This window comes from Sylvia atricapilla, chromosome 6 (genome assembly GCF_009819655.1).
Source record: "Sylvia atricapilla isolate bSylAtr1 chromosome 6, bSylAtr1.pri, whole genome shotgun sequence".
Lineage (NCBI taxonomy): Eukaryota > Metazoa > Chordata > Aves > Passeriformes > Sylviidae > Sylvia > Sylvia atricapilla.
The window spans coordinates 10,817,388-10,840,665 of record NC_089145.1 but is presented as its reverse complement, the minus strand read 5'-3'; the positions used below and the strand labels follow the sequence as shown (position 1 = coordinate 10,840,665).

The 23,278-nt window shown below is 36.9% G+C and overlaps 1 protein-coding gene across 1 annotated transcript in view; it reads right to left on the bottom strand.

Moving 5' to 3' along the window:
- Positions 1-23,278, bottom strand: part of SBF2 (SET binding factor 2) — a 230,777-nt gene that overhangs the window by 16,765 nt on the left and 190,734 nt on the right. The window contains exons 26-34 of the mRNA XM_066320756.1: positions 20,383-20,581; positions 18,626-18,822; positions 14,525-14,662; positions 13,472-13,567; positions 10,020-10,091; positions 7,727-7,911; positions 5,769-5,945; positions 2,810-2,911; positions 1,462-1,647 (exon numbers count right to left, since the gene is read on the bottom strand). Coding sequence (XP_066176853.1) covers positions 1,462-1,647; positions 2,810-2,911; positions 5,769-5,945; positions 7,727-7,911; positions 10,020-10,091; positions 13,472-13,567; positions 14,525-14,662; positions 18,626-18,822; positions 20,383-20,581 — 1,352 coding nt within the window. The remainder of the gene's footprint in view (positions 1-1,461; positions 1,648-2,809; positions 2,912-5,768; positions 5,946-7,726; positions 7,912-10,019; positions 10,092-13,471; positions 13,568-14,524; positions 14,663-18,625; positions 18,823-20,382; positions 20,582-23,278) is intronic.

Here is a 23,278-nt window from a genome sequence, read left to right as displayed (position 1 = left end):
CCAATCAGCCAATTTAAGCTTACAGAAGACACCTGAAAGCACACAGAACACAGCACCACAAGCAAATCAAATTATTAATTTACAGAATTGAATGAACCACCAGGCAGATGGGTTTCAGTATCAGAGCACGTGGCAATTTTGTCCTGTTGCAGCCATTGCAACCAACAATATGGTTTTTTTGTACTTCAGAAAAGGAGCAATAACCCTAAACCTACTGTAAGAAAAAGTGTGACATTTGGGCAGATTAACTTATTTGAACGAAAAATGCAGTACTGATCTTCTTTAGAGAAATCTCCCAATTTCAAATAAAAAATAACCTTACGGCCACAACCACTGGGAAATGGATGAAAGGGGAAGATGTGACAAACATTTCTAAGGTTTTCATAACAGGAATGCTGTAGGAACCAATGCAAATTCCAAGAATATGATGTATTAACTTCTGAGACAGCAATAATGAGGCTGTTAGTTTAACACTGGGGACACAAACAAAAGTGGGGATTTTTTTCCATAACATCTTCTTATGAGTTCACTCATTACCAATCTCACATAGATATATATCTGAAGATTGCTTTCCATTGTTTAGGAAGTTATTTAATCTGAGGAGTTTTCTTCAGGTAGCAGAGTAAGACTACTCACAGACTCCTCTTTCATGCAAGTATTCACTAGGAATGTGTGCTCCCAGTAAAAAGGGTGGTGCTTTAACAGTAGTTTTCTGTGATACAGAGTCATTCAAACATTTTAACACAGGTTAATAATGCCAAGGAAACTTTCAGCTTTTTCAGTGAGAAAAATCAGAGAAATGGGAAAAGAAGGACACATGTACAAGAGGAACTATGCAAGAACCCCTCTTATGTTTGCATACACATAATCTCTGCAAAGAATTTACATTTAGTGGTTTGAGATGAATAAAGGACGGACTTCAGAATCAATCCAAAATGAGTATAATCATCTTAACCTAATTTCTTCCTACACAACACAACTGTTGGTGTCCATCTTCTTCTGAACATGCACTAGGCATAAAAATCAGAGCATCTCAGAACCTCTGGTTGATAGCTGTCATTCTTTCCAGAACTGATGCAGCACAAGGCCTCTTTAAGGCTCATCATCAGGCACAAGGAATTAAAAACTGTTTAGCCAAGGTACTGGAAATCAGTCCTTTCTTCCTTCTGAATAAAGGACTCTAAAAGCCAGTCATAGCTTTAAAACCATCTAATTGAAACCTCTATATAGACAACCTTAATAGAGCAGTACTACCAACCATCCCTCTGAGTCTGCTTTGGGTCAGTCTCCTCTAGACAACCACTCCAGCTTTTCTTGAGGGGAAATCCATCCACTTTAATAAAACCCAGGGAATGATTTTACTAGTCTTCTGCCAAACCTGTATCTATAACATCTGAAATACTGGAATACACACATTTCTTCATGAAACCTTCTTGTAAATGGAAGTTAGAATTGCCTTACCTGATGCACACAGTCTAAGAACTGTAAGAAAACAGGAGCAAATCCACTACCCTGACAGTTGAGGGTCAGATTACTGCGCTGGCTGAATTTATGACCAAATGAGAGCCATTCCTTCTCCACCAGCATTCGGAAGCCTTCAAGTGTCCTGTAGAAGGGATCACTGAGTAACTGCACCAGAGATACCACCTAGATCACAAGACAGGATATTCTGTGTTATGAGTGACAGAAGTGAGGAGGAACCATGAGCAAATGAATATAAGCATTCAATAATCTGTTTATTGTTCAAGAAATCAAAGTTTTCATATAAACTCAATGACAAGTATTTTATCACATGCATCAAGTACTTTTATGAAACAAACCAAATAATATTCCACTTGAAAAAGCTTCAATTACATTGAGACTTTAGTGCATCTGTAGAAGTAAAACCTAAGCAGCTACAGACTTGGGAGGTGATTACAACGAAACATTTAAATTATGTTTGAAAGAAAACCCCTTTTATAATAACATTTAGAAGACAGTATCTACTACCTCAGCAAAAAAGCATTAAAGAACTGGTCCTGAGGGTGACTTCAGAGTTTTTGTCCCAGCCAACTGCAGTCTGTTTTTGTACACAGCATCTTAATAAGACTTTAAAATGCAGCACAGCCTTGTTGCACTTGCAGCTATGTATCTCCCCTCTCGACACTTCATTGTTTGGCAATGGTTCCAATAATTATGGTCAAATTCTTTCGTGTGCTTGTTTACCTGGTACTATGATGCTGGCTGCACAGGAAGGTTTTATTTACTAGAATAATAGATATCTGTGTTTCTCTTCTGAATTATGAAGCAGCAGCATGGACACAATGCATCTATTAAGTAAGGCAGCAGATCTTGATTCACCTAATTTGTAGTTTGAGGTGATCTGTCCTTGCAGCAGGTGTTACAGGCACTTTGGCACAAATTCAGTGTTCTCCCTGTATGGTCTCCTAACATTATTTATGGAAATTGAATGGAAGCGAATAAATTTCTCCCGTGTTTAAAGTGTAAAATGTTTAATATGATAAATGAACAGTTGTGGCAATTTTTAGCTTTCATTCTTACACACAGTCAAGTGCAGGAATGCAGATCTTACACCTAAGTCTTACAACTGTTAAGGCCATCAGGATCTTTGGAATTAATTCATTGTAAGGACCATGTCATGAAATAAATTGCAAATGAATGCAAGGATTAATGCATTCTGGTTTCTGCTCTGCTGCCACAAAACAAACTTATTCATGTCATACCATATCATCCATCACTTGCATAAAAAAGTATGGCCTGCTATTTTTTCTTAATATTTAACTATTTCAAGTATTTTATAGCAGCTTACTTGAGCAGTAATATCCCAGCCATCTTCCAAACAGACCATAACAGAAGAACCATTTTCCAGGAGTTCAGAGATGATCACACCCAGTTGCATTATCCTGTGAAGCTAAAAAATATTATGCATGAGTAACACACTCTAGATAAATCTTTAGATGATAAAAATAAATAGAATATTTTCATATTTAAAAAGGTATTCCTGGATCTACATATAGCACAGAGAAATACATTGATGCAACAGTCTAAGGATTTACAGTACAGGCAACAATAATATGTATACGGTCTAAGGAACTACAATAAAACTAAGGGAAGTTTTGAAGATAGGAACTTAAAGTATTAAAGCCAATGAGTACTGTAATAAAACAGCTGTCATAAAAAGAAGAATGGGAACGACACAGTTGACAGATTTACTAGAGAGAAATTCCATCCTGAGCTTAACACTAAAATAATTTCCTGTGAAATGTTAAGATTCCATAAAGTCACTAAGTACTTGGATGGGAGAACCCATGCAAGATATTTACAAGATAATATTACTAATATTCGGTCCCATGGAAGTTGGAAATTAATGAATTGAACAATAATAACAACAACAACAGAGAAACAGTTCAGACAGCTGGGCAGACAGGCTAAAATATATCAAAAGAGGACACTTGAATTATTTGCACTTTAATACTCGTTACGCAGTGATGCTAAAATAAGCAGGTTAAAGAAGTTCAGGTGATTCTGGGCAATTTCATTGCACTATGAGCCTTTGCATCATTATTACTAAAAAGAAAAATCTATATGATGATTTTACCATTTTTGTATATTATGAATGCACTCTTGGTAAACAACATAACAGGAAATACATAAACAATTCAGTTTTTTACAGCAGAGTGAAACTGTTCTTTGTGCAGCACTGAATATAATTCCAACCAAGAGAAGCAATAGGAAAGATGAAAGCCTGAAAGAAGGAAAAAAAAACAGTACAAGAAAACAAACAAAAGATGGTAAGAATCACCTAAGATCATTTATAGAAGGAAAAAAAGTAAGTTCAGAAAGTACAAAAGGCACAGAGAAGTGAGAACAAAATTCAGTTGAAGAAGATCAGAGGAAAAAAAGATCAACCAAACAACAGTTAAACCCCAGAAAATTAATCCTTATTCATGGCAGTCTGCTTTCTTCCTCTTAAAAAACTGATGAATATTGCTATGGCAATTGTGATAGAAAAACCTTGACTCTTCTGAGCATTCATGTAGTCATTACTTAGGAAAAAACCCAACCCAAACAGACTAATTTCCCTGCAATTTTTATAGGAAAAGACTGAAAAGAGAACCACTTAGAAAACCATGCTTGTTTACTCTTCTATTCTTTCTTAAGCAGTAGAACAGAAGAAAGACTATTTTTTCCTCACTTTTAATGAGTCAATTGATATGCAAACTGGTTTTACAGATTCACTGTTAAAAAAACCCTGGTTTTATAATTTGTGTTCAGAAGATAGAGCAGCGCTTCAATTTTCTTCTATGCATTCACATTCTTATAAAGAGATAGCTCATACAGTGTTAAAATCAGTCATGTTAAACTTCTACTGCCCAGAAGAGGAAAGCATAACACAATGAAAACATTTCTGAGATGACAGATCTATGTTCTTTCAAGGGAATAGTAGAAAATGTGCCAAATCAGTCATAAATTAACTTTATCAGTCATAAATTAGCTTTATCACATAAGTCAGATATGACATGATTTAAACCACAGAAAAGCGGTTTAAACGTAACAAAGCTGGCGTGTCACATTATGTCCTAGTCCTCAGCAGAGTGACGGACTCAAGGCAGAGAAAGATCCTCTGAAATAGGCCAAGAGAGAGTAACTCCAGTGATATCTGCCCTTCATCCCTGGGCTGCTACAGGGGACATGTTGAATTCACCAGTTCAACAATGGAATGACATTCGATGAATTTATCCACACTTATGAACTTGCCCAACCACTCTGTGATGGAAAATGTTCACAGGATGAGGAAGTCAAGTCTTTTTCATGCTCCCCCAACCTCTTCTCTCCCTGAGAACCTTGGTGGCCAGACCCAGCCATGAGCAGCTCCTGGTCTCACCTCAGGGAAGAAGTTAAGCCACCCCTTGCACCACATTTCAACCAGGAGTGCATTTCCTGATGTGTGATAACCAACATGTCACTCCCATGGAACATGTGAGTAATTCCACAATTCCTCCTTAAGAAATCAGCATAAGTTTCTATTCTGCTTTCTGTGATTAATTGCATTTGAGAAAAGTATATTCTGCAGTGGATTCCAAACATAACAAGCAGCTGTTAAAAGCCATTCACTGTAATTAAAGTGGTTTTAGATTTACAAAGAGCTGGCTTTCCCACATCTTTCCTAATTTGAATCTTGCAAAGTTTGCCCCAGCCTTGCCTTTGTTTGGTTAATACTTATATAAAGGTATATGAGAGAAGGAAATAAAGGTACAGATTCAGAGAGAAGACAGTAACACACATAGAATCCTGTCTTCCCCACAAACACTTCCCCATACCCCTCAACAGATGTTTGCTTGTTTTTTAACTTGTGCATATCAAAATCCAGGATGGGAACATATAGAGAGAGTCAAATATTGGTTTTAAAATCAAAAGGCTAATTTCTTTTTCTGATTTATATATATATAAATATATAAAATAATTTCAAACCAAGACCATGAATTTATAAAGACAGAGAACCCAGTCGTCTCTCTTTGTGTGGGTATTCCATGTTATAAAACATAAATTTTGTTATAAAAATGCCTCCCCTATTTGTAAATGTTATGACAGTATTAAAATAAAGGTAATGCTTGTGTAACAGCAGAATAGATAGCATGCAAAGTGCTCACAATGAGCAAAGAACAGCTGGCTAAAACACAATAGTCCTCTGTCACAAGAGCTTGGAATTTATTTTGTGTGAGCAGTACTGCACATAGATTATCAGAAGTACCTGTCAGATAAATTACCTGTGGGAACCACTCTGACTCCCCAAGAGCTTTGAGGAATGTTGCCTCAGAATCGGTAGGAATAGTGCTGGGAACACAAGCTCTCATCAGCTTTTTAAAGCTCGCCTTTGTCTGTCGGATGTCACTGAATTCAACGGGAACAAATTCACAATTCAAAGCAAAATCAAGTTTGAACCCCTGCATGAAAAGGACAACAGCAGATGTAATTTAAAAGGGAAGCATGTTTTTTCACTGACAATCTCACAAAGCCTTGCCTGCTTTATTGCTAAGTCATTAATTCCTCATGAAAAATCGGTGTAGTTAAACACCTGCCCAGGATAATAAAAAATATAATAAAAATCCTTGCAGAAAAAGTACCACAATAAAGTACCCAACCATAACAGTAGGATGTACTGCACAGCAGTTATATTTTCAATAATAATTAGAATTATTCTAACAGTAGTAGTGGTGAAGAACCAAAGTCGAGTGGCAATCTGTTCAGTTCCTTTTACACAACATAGTGTACTTCCTTTAACAGTTTTAAAATTAATCAAGAATAAACAAATAAAGATTAAAATATCTGTATGGATGACATATGAACAGTGCAGGACACATTTTAGGAGTTCAATAAAGCAGAAGAAAAGTAACCCCCACACCCAAAAAAAAGCCCCATAAGTGCAAACCATCTGACTCATCTAGACAATCCCTGGACATTGAGGGAGTTGTTTGCCTGAAGAACCTCGTTCAGCACAGTGCAGCAGCTGGATGGTTTTCCTAGCAGAATTCCTCATGGTTTATTTAACTTATTGCATTTAGCAATAAGAGAGGAGGACTGAATTAAGAGAACAAGTCAGCTGATTGAAAAAAACCCCACCAAAACCTAATGGATTACAATCAAAAGGATAATATGGAGAGCATTATTAGGAGAAACAATTCTCATGTATGAAGCATCACTGAAGATGTTCATGCCAAACTTTTTGAGTTTTCTTCAGAAATTGCTTTCATTGAATTAAACTTGGCCTGCAAATAATCTTCATTAAGCTCTTTCATAGAACGCCAAGCAAAAATGTAGGAAAGTGAAAGCCTGGTTTTAATTCTGTTTATATATTGGCATGGCTCAAAAATATATTCAATAACTCCACAATGGTAGCTGTAATAATGCATGACAAAAGCAACTGAGGAAAGTAGCACCATTTCTTTAAAATGTTGTATATTTCTGTTTTCCTTATCAACTTACGTGATGTGTTATTTAGCAGAATAAAGTAGCTTCTGCTATACAGCTGTAGATGCACAACTGAACTCTTCACTTATCATTCATCGAGAAATCATACAAATAGAAACAATCATTATTCGTGGAATACAGTAATTTAATTCTATGTAACTGATGTGTTATTCTGGTACAGTATGTCTCCTCCACCTTCTGACAGAACATAATTTTAGAAAAAAAATTAATAGTGATGTGTTCTCCTACTACCAATAATGGGGTTTGGACCTTTTGTATTTTTAAAAAAATTAATATTTTATGTATGTTCACATTTTGAAAAAGAAAATAGAAAAAAAATCTGGGTTTTTAAATCTTTGAATGCAGAGATTTAAAAAAGAAACCTGAAAACATTTTCAGAAAACAAGTAAAACTACTAAGAATTAGAGGATGCCTGCTTTTCAAACAATCGCATCTAAACCATTAAAATCTATCAAATAATATGTACAAAACTGCAGACATCATGGTCCTCTTCAGGTAATGGAATCAGGAGTTCTGGGTTGGTGTCATTCTCATCAGTTTGGCTTGATGTGAGTATAGTGCTGCCCACAGTAATGAAGGTTTCCTTCCTTGATAATTGCTTCCCAGCTAACAACGTCTTGTTTCTGTCATAACATATTTCCATGTTATCTGGAGTATCATCTACTGTTCCTTAAAATATGGGAATAATTAAACCACATAAAAACTACATTTAACATTAACAAGAAATTGTCATTACCCGTAGCTGAGATTTTTCTCCAAATATATAGAGGGCTGCTTGTCTTCTGAGAAGCTGACTCTGCAGAAAAGAGCTGCTGCTGTAGGGAGGGGTGTTATCTTTCCCTGCAAGCCTTGCACCAACGTCAATGAACGGAGTCTGAGTGTTGATAAATCGGTTGCTTGAACGAAGACTCGCCCATACACCTTCGTAAGGATGAAGAATATTTTAAAAACACTCTGTGTGAGGCACTGGGGACCATAATTCCTAAGATATATGCTAAAACACGTCCCATGCATCCATCACAAGACATAATTAACTGCATGTACTGGAAAGAAATAGATTTGTAACAAAAACTGTCAAAACCATCCTACTGCATTATTGTTTAGGCTCAGACACTCATCTAACTCTGCACAGTGTATTCTACTGTAGAGAGAATAGTTGCTGTGGTATCAGTGACAAATCACAACTTGCAAATAGCAACGTCCATGTAAGCGCATGGAAATGAGATTTCCAGAGGGACAGAAATCAGGAAAGTACAGAAATCCCAAAGCCTGCAACAACATGAAGTGCAGTGAGATGAGGAACCACAGACTGCACCTGCAAGCAGCAATTTTGGACTGGCATCACACCAACATCCCAACCACACTCTGAGTTTGCACATCGTCCACCTTGCTGCTGCAGCTCCATTGGCACTGCCAGGGGAGGAACCTCCTACAGCACACAGACATGCTCTAATCTCATCATGCCTGAGTAAGTTTTGGTGAGTTTAACTAAGATAAAGTAGAGATCAACCAAATTACCAAGGCCTGTTTAGTGCTAGAAGGAAAGACAAGCAGTAAATATTTTTCTGTTTCTTGTACCTCGATTAATAACCAGGATTTTGTGAGATTGTTTTTGTGTGTGCAATGTGAGGCATGTGAAAGGTATTGGATTTTCAGAGTATGAACAGCACTACTTGAAAATCAAATCCCTTTAAGCACACTAAATTTGGCATCCAAATGGCAGTGTGAAATCCTTTATCTCAATATGCAGTAAATCAGATTATTACAAGAGACTCTTGTCCATAAATCTGTGAAGCAAGATATCCAAAAGAGGCACCAGAAATACCTCATAGTACTAGAAATTTAGATACTATAGGACCAACACCCACCCCTCTTCAGGAAAATCCAATAATGTGCATAGTTAACATTGCTTACACAGAAGAAAAAAGATGCAGATAACAGTAAATTCCACAGATATAGCTCAACCAGCAAAATAATTTTATTCTATTTTTTAGAAGCAGTATTAGGTTTCTATTAAAAAAAAAATCTATATGATAACTCTCAACAGAGACCTGTCTGTACAGCTGAGCTTGTCTGCCTGTGTGGCTGTTAGTCTGAGATGTGAGCAGATGAACTGCAGCAACTGAGAGTGGCTGGCAAGGAGTTCTGAGCCAGTAACAGCTCTCAAAAGCTCCCACTTCACAGCCAGCCACTTCTATAAAAAACCTCAAGTAGTAAAGGAGTGTGTTTAGTACAAACTTTTATTCCACATCTTAGCTACTACACGTGAAATAATAAAGACTTTAGCAGGCATCAATCACAGCAAACACTCAATTAAATAGAGAAAGAAGTTCTCATTCATTTGGTATGAAAAATGCAAGCTCCAACACAGACTGCTGTCCCCAAAGATGAAGTGTACAAAAATACACAGTGACACTCTGGAGAATTTCACAAGTACACGCATCATTAGGACTTGTGGCACACCAGAAGCAACAAAACTGGCTACAAATTCATGCAGATGAACATGTTTACCAGCAAGGACAGCAGTGATTAAAAGGCACAATTATATTTCTATTGTACTTTTTCCTAGTAGTTTATTTTTGTTAGCAGTATCTTGCTTTCATTGCTTGGTGTACAATGTGTTATTATGACTTTCTGTTTTGACAGCAATCAATTTCCCCCTGTTCATTAACATTAATAACTATGGAAAGAAATTCATTGACCAGAGAGATAACAGTGTTTCTTAGCTAGTTTACTAAAGCAGTACTAATACTAATACTACTCTTTTTCAGAACTGATTTTTAGCTGTTTAAAATTTTCACACAGAAAATTTTCTGCATATCGCTCTGTGTTACACCATTGTCACTGTGCATACATTCAATGGGCAAAAAACCTCCAAAACATAACAAATCCACAACACTGAGCTAAAAACCCCCAAATTTTGATAATGCAGAAACAAGGCTTTCTGTCAGTATCACTTTAGAAGGAATTAGGACATTGTAGCAGAGGATGGTAGAAAAGAAAGGGCTTTCAGGACACAGATACAGTACCTTGATGGACTCTTTCCTTAGTTGCTGATTTGGAATTTGAATGAGTGAAACATTTATCTCTGTACCCAAGGACTGGCAGATAACAGTTAAGACAGAAGGAGGAGGAATGGAATGCACATTGCAGCGAAACACATTGCAGGAGAGAAGAAAAGGGTTACTTATTAATTTCCAAAGAGCTAGTATATATTGCATTTCTTTATAGTACATGATTTATCAGACAGCACAAATCTTAGGCATCACAAGACAAAACATCAATCAAGCCACAAAACCAATATAAAATGGGAAGGAGGTATCCATTTATCAAAGAGGAATAATTTCTATTGTCATTGCAATAGCTTCGAACATGTAGCAAAGCAATAATGTCTTTTTCCATAATTATAATACCAAAGGAAATGTAATGATTAAATCATTCTGCTGAATAATTTATTGAAAGTTTTTATGCAGCTGAGAGTTAGTTTAATTAAAAATCCCAACATTAATGTCTGTTATAAAAAACTGGTTTAGTCTAGGGACATGAAATGTAGAATTTGATCGACCTCAAAATTAAAGCAGAATGCAAGATACTAGTTCTAAATACCTACAACTATTTTTAAAGGCCTGTGTACAAGTATACGATTTAGAAAACATGCAATATCTATCACAGGAAGAGATCTTCTCTCCTGTTGCAAAAATATAATTTTCTGTGAGAGCCTTATATGTTTATCAGCGCATATATCTTTGGCTCAAAACCCACATCAACATAACTGAGTCCTTTTAATACAAATATGCTGTTAAATCCTACTCAAAATGTTAATGCTTCCTGCTTTGAAAACAATTCTCTGAGCTGGGTCTGTATTTTTAAATTAGAAATAGCCTCGTTTTTCTCCAATAGCAGCAAAACATACTGAGAAAACTTTTTATTCTGCTAAATTACACAGCAATGCCAGGTAAGAAGTGCTGCTCTGCAGAACCACATTATACTCACAAAGTAATGTTAGACGAAAAGCTATGGCTTTTGAGTGAACTTAAAATTCTCATGAAAAATATCGACCAAGAAAAGGTCAGAGAATGAAAATATATTATGAAACATAACTATTTGACCAAATAGTTCAGATCAAAACCAACTTGACTGAGCTTTGGGCAGATGCTTCGTGACAATGTTCCAGATAAAGTAAAAAATCATACTTGACACAGACACAAATATTCAGAACAACTGATGAGTGTTCAGAACAGTGATGGTTTTAAAAAACATGAGAAATATGATTCAGGCACCGGAATATATATTCTAACTTATATTTTAAAATGGTATGTATTACAAATACATTGTCTGGAACAAAAAAAATAGAAAATGTAATTTTCTACTGGTGTATCATAGCTGAACCTGGCTTCTGAGCCTTGGTATGTGTGACAATAAACACAAGGAAAGAAAGAGTGGTCCAGAATCCAAACCACAAAAACACTGCTATTGTATTTTGCACAGTGTAGTGTATAACCCATAGCTGCTCGCTGCTTCACATATGAAATATATCTAGCTGTGAAAAAGTAGTGAGAAAGTTTGTAATATGGGATTTGAGAACAATTTTAGAGATTTTATATACTCTGTGTATTTTAGAATTTCTTTTAAAATAATTGTATCAGCTAATCTAAACCCCCTAGTGTTTACTTCTCTCCAGGGAGATATTCCCTTTCTCTGTTCCCTCTTCCCCTGTCAACTTCTCACCTTCCCTAGGGCTCCCACTGTACTTGTCAAACGTTCTCATGTTTCAGCAAAGTCCTCGTGTATCCTGCTGAACTGTGAACAGACACCTTTCAGATACACAGGGCAGGTGTGGCAGCCATCCAGCAAGACACAAGATAACTTCCCTGCCCTCCTCCTGATTACTGCTGAAATTCAGCCAACAGATTTCCATGTCCAATGAAACAGCACGTCTGTGACCCAATACTGCCTTCAGGCTCCTTTTTTTCTTCTTTGAGTAGCAACAAACTCATCCTATCACACTTGCCACGACCTCTAATCCTAGAAACCAGCAGCAGTTATTTCAGCAATGCTTTATCTTCAGAAGACAACTTCCACACAGCCAGCAGTGAGCTCTCCCTGACTTATCTGCCGCACCTTCACTGCCCCTCAGCACTGCCTGGCTTTTGTGCTGGCACAAGGGGCTGGAACACAACCCAAGCTCTGCTGCCAGCCACCAGCACTGCCACTGCTCCAGGGCTCAGCCAGCGTGGGCACAGCACCCCTGATCCAGCCACTGTTCCCCCTGCTCTCCCAGCCACATCACCAGCTTCATTCATCTCCAGCTGGGACACAGTAACGACACACTGAGCACACACCATCAACATGGCTCTTAGATGAGAAATATGTATTTACTATGATTAATGCAAATACACAGATTTCCCCATTCTTTGGTGAGCCCCACGTCCTCTCCTGCCCTTCCTTTCTTTCCCCCTTCTGCCACAATTCTCACATCATTTCCCTATAAATCCCTGAGCATCTTCCTTTCACCCTCCCTCTCGTGTTTTTCCTTCTCTCATTTCCTTAATCCCATCCATCTCTTCTGAAGTTTTTCTCTACAAAGTATTTTTATCCTTCCTCATGTGGGGCTGTGGGTTTTGTATCACACAAGAAGGTTTAGGTTAGAGCGGGCCTCAGCAGGTCAATGTAAATCTAACTAATTTTAGATGAGGTATCAAAAGAGAAGAAAAAACAACTTTCAGATGCTTAGAAATAATTGTAAAAGGAGCCTTCAAGGCTGAAAAGTAATAAAGCAAATATAAGATGCTCTTTTTAATGGAATGGATTCATCCCTATTTTAACAAACCTATATTTAAGGAATTTGGTACATTAATGTATGCACATGTTGCACATACAAAATCCTATTAATTCCATTAGAAAAGAAGTGTACATGTAGATGGAATCCCCCTAACAGAATGAAATGTTCTTGGTAGAAATGACACTGATGAGCCCCTGTAACTAGGAATAACTATTTCCAAAGAATGTACTTTATCTCCCTACCTACTACACCTGGCCACGTAACTCCCTACTACTTAGACTAAAATTATTCACAGACTATTTGCAATGTTATGAAGCATCACCTAAGCTTCAGACACATATTGGAACGATCTGTAATTGCAGATTCTAAAGACTATTAAATTCTTATATAAAAATATGCATTTTCAGGCCATACACAGACAAATTAAAAATATGGACGAGTCACAAATAATTTAGAAACATAATCCCTATCTGAGCGCTTAATTTTTCATTAATTCCAACATGAAACTGTCTTTATTTCAATGGTAAGTAAAGGATTTGAACAGAAATTAGAGAGTGTTGCAGACTGAGGCCAATCTAATTTCTGTTTTGTTGTTTCACAGAGCAATGAATCAATAAAGAGTATAATTATTTTTATTTCACTGACATTTTTTCATCATTTATTACTTCAGATAAAAGACTTTGAGCTAGTCTTACTAACCTCCTCGAGAAAAGCTATTGGATAGATTTACATCCAAATGTCCTGGCACTACCTGCTTAAACACAGTAGACATTCTTGAAGCCCTCGTTTCAGTGCCTAAAGTCAGCCAAAAAAAGAATAGAACATTAAAAATGCTACAGTGTTAACAAGACTAACACTTAATATGACTGATAAAATGCCCTTTTTCACCCAATACAGCTAATTCTTGCCAACTTTGTACTTTAGATTGATTTTTTAAGACACATGCGTACATTTGGCAACAGTATGGACATGTTAGATACAGCTAAGCAATCAACATATTTTACAATAAATGAAGCAAAGCACACACACTTTGGGATGGTGTTACTTTACAAGAAAAGCCACTCTTTGGCAGTATTAGGCCAATTACAACCAACTAAGAAGAGACAGACAATTTCAAGTCACATACAGCCCTTCCCGACACATTGGGGTTACCCTCACTTAAACCTCACCAGATTTCATTATAAAATAACTGAAATAAAACATGGATTAATTTCTTCATGGTTCCACCTAGGCATAACTCAAACCCAGTGTATTTTGAAAGAGTTTTCACTGCTAAAAGAGCTCTATTTGGAAATTACATTAGCAGAAACCCATTACGAGTATGTAATGCATAAAGAGGCCTATATGCCTTCCACTGCTGCTGCAGCTAAACAGTGTTACCTGTTCTGATCTTACAACCTCATACTTCCTCATTATACAAAACACAGCAGATTTGGCCTCGTTATATAAAATAGAACAGATTTTGCATCCTTTAAAATTTGGTAGTCTTTTACTCCATATGCAGTTTATGCTTAAATAGTTATAAAAGACTTCACTACCAGATTACTCATGAAAAGTATTTCAGGAAAGATTACAAACATCCTTTAGACAGAGAAAACATACTCACTGAGACCAAGAGTGAACAGGCTCCCTGGGAAGTCTAACCATAAAGAAACAACAGAATTCATATGGAACACTGAACTAGCAGCAAATCAGAGAGAGAAGTCACTAGTCAGCTCAGCCAGAGAAAAGCAGTGTACAAACCAGTTTTACCTGGAGACAGGGCAATGGTTGGGCTAACAGTGAGGGTATTACTGCCATTCATTTTGCAGTGGACGGATATCACGTTCAGTAAGGCTTGTAGGTATTTCTCCTGTTCTATACTGCTTGAAGATTCTAGAGAAGCAGGAGCTAGAGTCACAAGAAGAACGAATTGCATTAAAAAAGAAAAAAATACGATTTGTAAATACATAGAATAAAAGGCTTACTGTGTAAAGCAGAGCATTGGAAATGTCCTAGTTTGTCTGCCAAAGGTTCAAAAAGCCCTTCCTTTGATAACAAGGTGTTCATCACCTGGCTGCACAGCAGGATCCAGCAATGTTCTCTTCCATTCCACAGAAAGCTGAACTTCTGAAGCTTTTACCTCATGGTCACTACTTAAACCATTCATCACTAGCCATGACATGATCAGTACAAACTGAGCGAAGATAATGCAGCTTTCCCTTCACTCTCCAAACAAAAAGTAACATTTCTAAGTTTGTGCTACTTGTCAAAACCCCCACCCAACCAGCTCCTCCTCAGTCCTGAAAAGGCAGGCCACTTACCTGTATTTGGAGGTTCCTTGGGATACAGTCCCCATTAAAAAAGTTAAGAAACCATTAACAAAACACAGAACCAAGGGGAAAACCCCTCAAAAATAAGAGAAACAAATAATCCCAACCAGAAAAACTCTACCCAATGTGTCCAGGTGCAAGGGCTTAAGGAAAGGAGATGAAGCTCAGGTCCTGGGCCATAGCACAGGGACAAAATAGTGTTCAGTATCAATGAGTCAGTTTATTTCTTTTCAAATGCCAAACAAGATTTTTGGAATTCTAGTTTATTGCAGCCATCTTTGGACTTACTGTAGGGCAAGAAGTTCAGAGCTGCTTAAACCAGGATTTGGTATCTTGCTCACAAGAGCCAAGATTTGGAATAAGAGACAGAGTTAAAGAATTTGATTGAGCGCATTTTGACAAAACACAATGGTAAATTGTAAATAATTTTCTCCAATGATGATCCAATTCGATTCTATGCTGGAGACTAATAGACAGTTAGCTAATTAGATGGAGGTGGCAAAAGAAATTTCAAGATAGAAATTAGTATCTGAATTGAAAGTACAATCAGGAAGCGATGATGTTCCTGCAGGAAACATCATGCTGTTTGTCTGACCAAATGGAAAAAAACCTGAGCAGGAACATTATTTTCTCTTCTACTCCTATTTACTCTCTCTACTCCTTCAGGATTTACACATCCTGAAATCTACTGGAATGACCTATGGGTCCCCTAGCCCTTGAAATAACACTATGAAAAGTCAATTAAGTTCTTAACAATTTAGTTAAATTAAAAGAAATGAACTGTCTAAATGAAAGAATAATGTCTATACCACTTGCACTTTAAAAGTTTTATTTTGTGAAAAGTATTGTGCACGTTTTAGAAAACAGTTTGACTTACATCAAAGTCGGTCACTGAACCAAGCAGATGTCAGAATTAAAGACTGAGGGCAAAAATGTCCTCATGATGGATTAGAGATGGAAAATTTGCCCCTTCATCCCTACCACATTTAGGGATGTCATTTAGGGATGACTCAAAGCATTACCCCCTACCAGCACAGGTAAACTGGGATTTCCATGGAATGAGAACCTTTAAAGAGCTGTATCACATGTGAAGGTCACCACAGCAACATGGATTTAAACAGAAGATGAGGGATGGCAATCCCAGTAGCAATTTTATCCTGTTTAATTTTGGTTTTATGTCAGGAAAGAAATGCATTGCTTAGTCCTGCAACGCTAATATGTGCTTTATATGCCTGGTCACAGGTTGCTCCATCTTTATCTTACAAGTTCTAATACAATCAATAACTCAGCCTGAACCTGTTCTGAACCTGAAACTGCTCTCTGGGGTAGTGTTACTACAGCCAAGAAACATAAATGTTCTTTCCACAGGGTAGCTGATCGATAAATGCTAATTTAGGTGTAGAATGTCATATTTAGAAGAACAGAGTTCTACCACAAAATTCCCAGAGAGGTCAAAGTAATTCAGAAACCAACTTGCAGGTTTCAAAGGAACATTTCAAAAGACCTATATACTCTCCACCTCATATCTGAACATCTGTTAACAATCTTTTTTTTGGACAGACGTTAGAAAACACAATTCTGTTGCACATGCAGTTTGGTTCCACACAGAAATTAAGTACTGTGCATAATTTCTCTAAAAATATGTTCTGTGCTTCTTATATAACATATTGACCTCCAACTATGCTTTGAAAACTTGCATAACACACCATGTAACAGGAAATCACAAAATTGTTCCTGAAGTTACAGCAGGCCCTCCTTGTTTCTCCGGATCAGTCCAGAACTGACCAATAAAAATCTTTCCCTATGAAGTCTCTTCGTAGGAAGGAATGAATGTGTCAATTCGAATTTAACTTCAGATTATCTTTGCCCTCTTGGTTTCCACAATGCATTTTTCATTACAGACTTTGCATTACCACACACAAGTCCTGCTGAGGCAGCTGTGTGTAACTACCTGTGTTCATCAGGTGTGTTTCAACAAGCTTCAACTTCATTAAGAGTAAGATAAACACCCAATAAACAGTCTCCATTTTCCTTGCTGTACCTTCCTGAGGGAAGTCTCTGTTTTCTTCACACTTTAAAAGAAACAGTAACTCCAGAAGCAAGTATCTGTCAGACACAGCTCCTGCCAGTCTGTTTATCTGCTCCATAATATTCTGGTGGACATATTACAGTGGCAATATAAAAGGCTATATAAAACTAAGAAAAGAAACCATCAGAAAACTACTATAGCAGACATCACAGTGTTTCTCTTTACATGATTTTGAGGCTATTCCTGCAGATGTTTTTTCAATTTATTCTCTATTTGTACCAGGTTAAAGATGCCTCATCTGTATTTCAGCCAGGACAATCAGTATTAAATCAGCTGAAGACTAACATTTGAATTGCCATGCCTTGGATTCACACCATAAGCACGTGGAAGAACTGGTGAAGACACTAGCTTTGGTAGCTGCTGTGTCAACTATTGGTAGTACTTCACTGATGCATTTTATTAATCCTTTCAACAAAAACACATGATATAGATTTCAATTCATTGCCTTCCCTGCTCATCGATCCAACTAAAAAATGCTCCCATAAAACACTGAAGAGATACATTCAATCAGTGTTAAAGCAATGAATATTTGGAAGATAATTAGTGATTCCCAAATTAGCCTTAACAGTCAGTCCAGACACTAACATTAAAAACATTTTTCTAAAATCTTTGAAATAATGAGATTTTAAAGGTGCATTTGATACACGCAAAAACTCATTATGTCTGATATAAATTGCTCTTAAAAAGAAGGAAAAATGTGGCCTTCATAAAGGTATTCTGTGAAGGAAAAATTATGAAGGACTATGTAAAACATATTTAAATCATGTTATCTTCAAATTACTTTTATGGCACTTGTACATAGGTGCACAGTATACTTCTTATAGGTTTTGAAAAATTCTGTAGAACACACCTGAACAGAGTAAAAACTTTTAGTTGCATTTTAGCCATTACTGGGGAGAAACACAAACATAAAAAGGACAATAGAATTTCTCTGCAATCTTGGTGAGTTTCTGGTACTCCAATATGACCTCACATTTCCTTTTCATCCAAAAAGAAAAATTATGGCCGAATTCTGGAATAATTTTAAAACAACTATTAGTTTGATTAAAGAAAATACTGACTCATTCCTGGCATGAAATTAACTCTGAAAAAGCTATCAGCATGAGATGGAAACGCAGGAAGTCAGAAGTGTCCTAAACACTGCCTGTGAATGATGGAAGTCAACGAATGTTATTTCCAAAATTAATGTTACCCTAATATTACGTTCTTCCAAAAAATGAACTATTCTGATAAACCTTGTGTTGGACCAATCTCTGTCCAAATTCTTCATTCACATTTTTGGAACAGCTTTCATACCATCCAGGATTTTGACACAGAGTAACTAATAATATCAGATAACCACTTCCATCCTGAGACTTTCGATTCAATCGAATCACTGATTTTCCCTCTGGCAGAACGAGCATTTCCACGTGCAATTCCCTCTACAGAAAAAGCCTGGCTGCCCCAACTCACCCGTGGGATGTGTGTTCTGGGATTTGAAGAGGCCCACCACGCTTTTCCCATGGAAGCCCCCAGACCTGAGCAGCAGGGTGCTGTTTTTGGTGTTCTTCCAGCAGACGACGGGCAGGCGATTGTGGCGGTAGCAGCGAGCCACCCTCTGCAGGCTGCTGTCCTGCACAGACTGGGGCACCACCAGCAGCCCAGGATAACTGCATTGACGCCAAAGGGGGGAAAAAAATCAAACAATTCAACAGTTAAAATTGCTTTCAAAACGCTCAGCAAGGAAAAGAAGAAAAAAAAAAAAAAGCTTCCTAAAATTACGAGCTGAAAACATCTTAATGAAATACACCTTAACTGTTAGAATTGCTTTTATTTTTTTTAAGTGATTTTTAGTCCAAGCCTAGCAAATGCATTAATTTAAGCAAACTGCATTTCAAATAGAAATTGAATGATGAAAAATTTGTAACAGTACCATTATTAATCACTTTCCATTTAAGGTTACATTTTATTTGGTAGTATTTTTCTTCTTAGCATCTCCCTTAACTGTCACTATAATCAAGCTGTATTTTTAAGCATGACAGAAAACAGAATTTGAGGTATGCAAATGATGCAGTAGTTCTGTTTTGACAATTGAATATGAAATATGAGAATTGAAAGGAAAGAATGTTAGATTGCCTAAAGTATCACAATGAAAACAATAGCATTTGGTTTATGGAAAAATATATTTAAATTTCACAGCCAAGAGTCCTTGGAATAGAGTGCTTGACAGTGCAATTTTGTGTTCTGTTTAAAACACTGCAATACACTGAGAGATTAGGAAATTCACTAATATAATACCTTTAAAGAGAAAACAGCAAGATGGCAGTTTTGTTCACATAAGTGAAAAAAGGATTCAAGCAATATGAAATATAATTTTCTATCTCCTCCAAAAAATCAACTTAAATGCCAATTTTATGTGTTCAGAAGAAACTAAGATGAGGAACAAACAACAATTACTGCTTACTAGATAACTTCTATTCCCTCTACAATATACACTATTTCTGCAAATTCAGTTCTTGAACATTTACTCAACTGCCCTCAGACAAAATAAATTGTACATGGTATTTACAGTCTACACAGCAACCATAGCAGTAGGTATTCATATCCTGAGATTTGTAATTCTTTGAGATACTAATTATATTTTCAAAAAAAGCCTAGAGAATATTAAAACCTCATGGGTTTAGGGGAGGAAAGGGTTGTCTGCATAATGTCCAAAGCATAATGAAACTGTACTCCATGGTGACTAAACAAAACCAGTACTCCAGACAAGTCAGAAAACAAGAAAGGATCTAGTATTTTTCTTCTGTGCCCTTCTTCATGGCAATTCCATTGTCCATAATAAAAGCATTGACCAGCCTAAACTGGCTCTGAAGAATGCAAATATCTTCTGATATGACTCATGCAGATAGGCTTTTGTATTAAAGGAATTTTTGTGGGCAGTGTCAGTAAACTACATCAGCTTTCAGAACAAAAAAAAAGGACTTAGTAACACTGATGTGCTAAAACACAGCATGTGACTTTCAGCACATGACAAACTTTTATAGTAAATTACTTTCATGAAGTCAACTGTAACACAGTTTTTAATTCGAAGAAAATAATTATTTATAATTGCTTCTGAAGCTTGCTTTTTTTATTTAGGAACAGAAGAGATTTAAAATGCACATATATTAATGCAGATATACACACGTGTGTCTCTAGTGTCAGCTGCTTTAGTGAATTTGTAAACTCACCTCCTGCAAAGGGAATACATCCTGTTCAGTGCAGTTATCCTTAAGTATTCCGTTTTTGAGCGAGAAGAGTTAGTGCTGATGGTCCCCAGCCCCAAACGCTGATAGTCCCTGAAACAGGCTCTTTCCACTAATTGCTCCATGGTTGATTTTTCTGATGCTTTCAGGGTACCACTGGTGTGCAGCTCGCTGTCATCTGAAACTAAAGGGAAAAACCTTACTGGGGAGGCCAGCAGTTACAGAGCAAACAAAGCTACTTTCTCCTAAACAAGTCTGTCCTGCTCTGAGAGATGAATGGCAAGATCCAGGACACGCAGACCACAGTTTACTGAATTTATACACACTAAAACAGCGTCTTAGTAAGCAAACCTGACTACAGCACCAAGTTACCTACTGTGCTTGTGACTGGCATGGTTGACACCTCCTTAGCTAAAATCCTGGAGAAAGTTATCTCACATATTCATTTGAACTGAAGACAGATCATCTTTCTTTACCAGTTTACAAATTCTTTACAGATTCATTACACATTCAAGATAAAAATAAACCACACAATTTTTTTAAAACTAGCTTCAGAAGAGGTAACAATCTTTTTAAGGCTTGGCTCAGTCTAAGAAGAGTTTCAGCATTGTAATTTCACAAGAGATGACTGTTGAGTTCTGAATGTCTGCTTCAATGTCAAGCAGCAGCTTTCTTCAGCCGTGCATATCAGCTATCCTTTCCAAAGAGAAAAAACTTCAACCGTGAGAGATAAAAAACTATGTCACAAGTTCAAACTACTCTGAAATTCAAGTCAAGCAAGGTCTTTGTACAAAACCTGCCACCTGCCTATTAGTGACACTTTCAACCATTTCCAAATACTTCTGAGAGCAGATTTACTGCTCACAGCATGTATCAGTTACTTGCTACCACCTCAAGCATTGAAATATGTGCATATGAGAAGTATTTCTTCATGGATGAGGCACTGAAAAGTATATGAGGATTTAAACTTAAAACAGGACTTCATAAAGCTGGAATTTAAACTTATTTAGAAAATAAAAATCATGCTATAATTAACACTTTACTGACAATAGACAACATTCAGAATTTACAGGAGTAGTACCTCTATGATTTTCTTTAGCCTAAAAGTCAATAAAAAATTTTCTTTGCCCTTTCAGCTAAAGAAAGAAAATTTTCCTCTATTTGATCTAAATAATAAAGTTGAACACTCTGCATCTCTCCTCTTTTTCCTCTTTTTTCATATTTTTCATGGTAAAAAGAAGTCACACAGCATCCCAAGTATGAAGTGCACTAATGAGAAACAAATTTAAATGAGTTTTAGAAATAATTTTTTTGGGTCATACAGAATCTTGGTATTTAACAGGTTTGAATGGAAACTATAATTGACTCAAGATGAGGGGGCATTTTGGGAAATATTTTTTCCTAAATGGATTCTTCTCCCATGAAAGCAGGTACGTTGGTGATCAGACTTTACAAAACACTTTTACTCCTGTGCATAAATACTCCTGTGCATAAAAAGCTGAACATCAGAGCTCCTACCCATGTCTTTAAGCTGAAGAGGGAGATGAAGATATTTTGCTGTCTCAAGTTTACATGATTTATTTGATTTTGAAAAAATGAGGAATAATCCCTTGTTTTGCTGTTCTTGAGATATGACTATTTTCAAAAGAAGGTTTCACAGTCTCTTGTTTTATTGAACACACACATATGACCACTATAAAAAAATAGGATTTATTAATGATTGAGAGATTCTAAACTCCGAAAACAAAGAGATGAGGAGGAATTTGAGAGAAATTAGACATTCACTGGCAACAATTAATAACTACAGTACTGTGCCCAGTTTTCCAAATCACATTGCAAGTTATATGTGGACTACCTAAAGATGCCTGAGAAAAGAGCAATGAAAATTATCAGAAGCCCATCAAGACTAATAACCAAAGAACTGAACTGAACATAGATTCAACCTTCATAAGACAACAAAAAACATTACAATAGATCATTGTTATGCATTGCAATCAGAATGAGGGGAATTATCACTTCTATATGTATATACTGGCAGAGTAAGAAATGAAGGGCTTAAATTGCAGCAAGATTATATTTAGTCCTGGATCTCAGAAAATTGCTTGTTTTCTCCAGCATTAAGGATGGTTTTAAGTATTAGTATGAGCTGCCTAGAGTTGTGGAACTTTCACCTTTGAAAACTTTTAAGAAGTTAGGCAAACACATAAGGAACAGATGAAGAATGCTGATCTTGCCTTGGGGTACAAAGTTGGACTACTTGGTCTCTGAAGTTCCTTCAGCCCTATCTTTAACATTTCTTTATTAAGACAGTGCATCACCTGCAGTAGATAGTTCATTGTTGGCACAGCTGCACCGTTTCCTATACTTCAGTTTCTGAGACTTGCAAACAAGTCAAAAACAGAGCCAAAGCCACAGCAGTCAGTGTAAAAGGAATTGCAGGGATTCTCCCTGTGGCTCTCTGCACTCTGTCTGAAGCAGAGTCACTGCTGTTGACAGCTCCCTGTCCCTGATGTGCCAGGGCTGCACGGACAGAAAAGCAGGCTCTGCCTTTGGTCACCTTAACAGGTTCCCAGCCAAGACACCTGGAAAGCAGCAGGCCTAAAGACTCACAAGTTACCATTTTATATTTCTTTTAAGGGAAGGAAAGAAGTGACCATCACTAATCTTATACAGCCCCTGTGTTCATGGAGAATACTGTTGTTTTGTGTATCAGCAATGCAAAAACTCTTGAAACTTCCTCATCATCAAGAGACTACGAATACACAGGTAGAACTGTGCCTGGTGTCTCTGGGTGAAGGACACAAAATCACTCCTAAACCACCCAGGTACAGCCCAAAGAACATGTAACATCAGAACACATGCTAACTCAACACACCAAGAG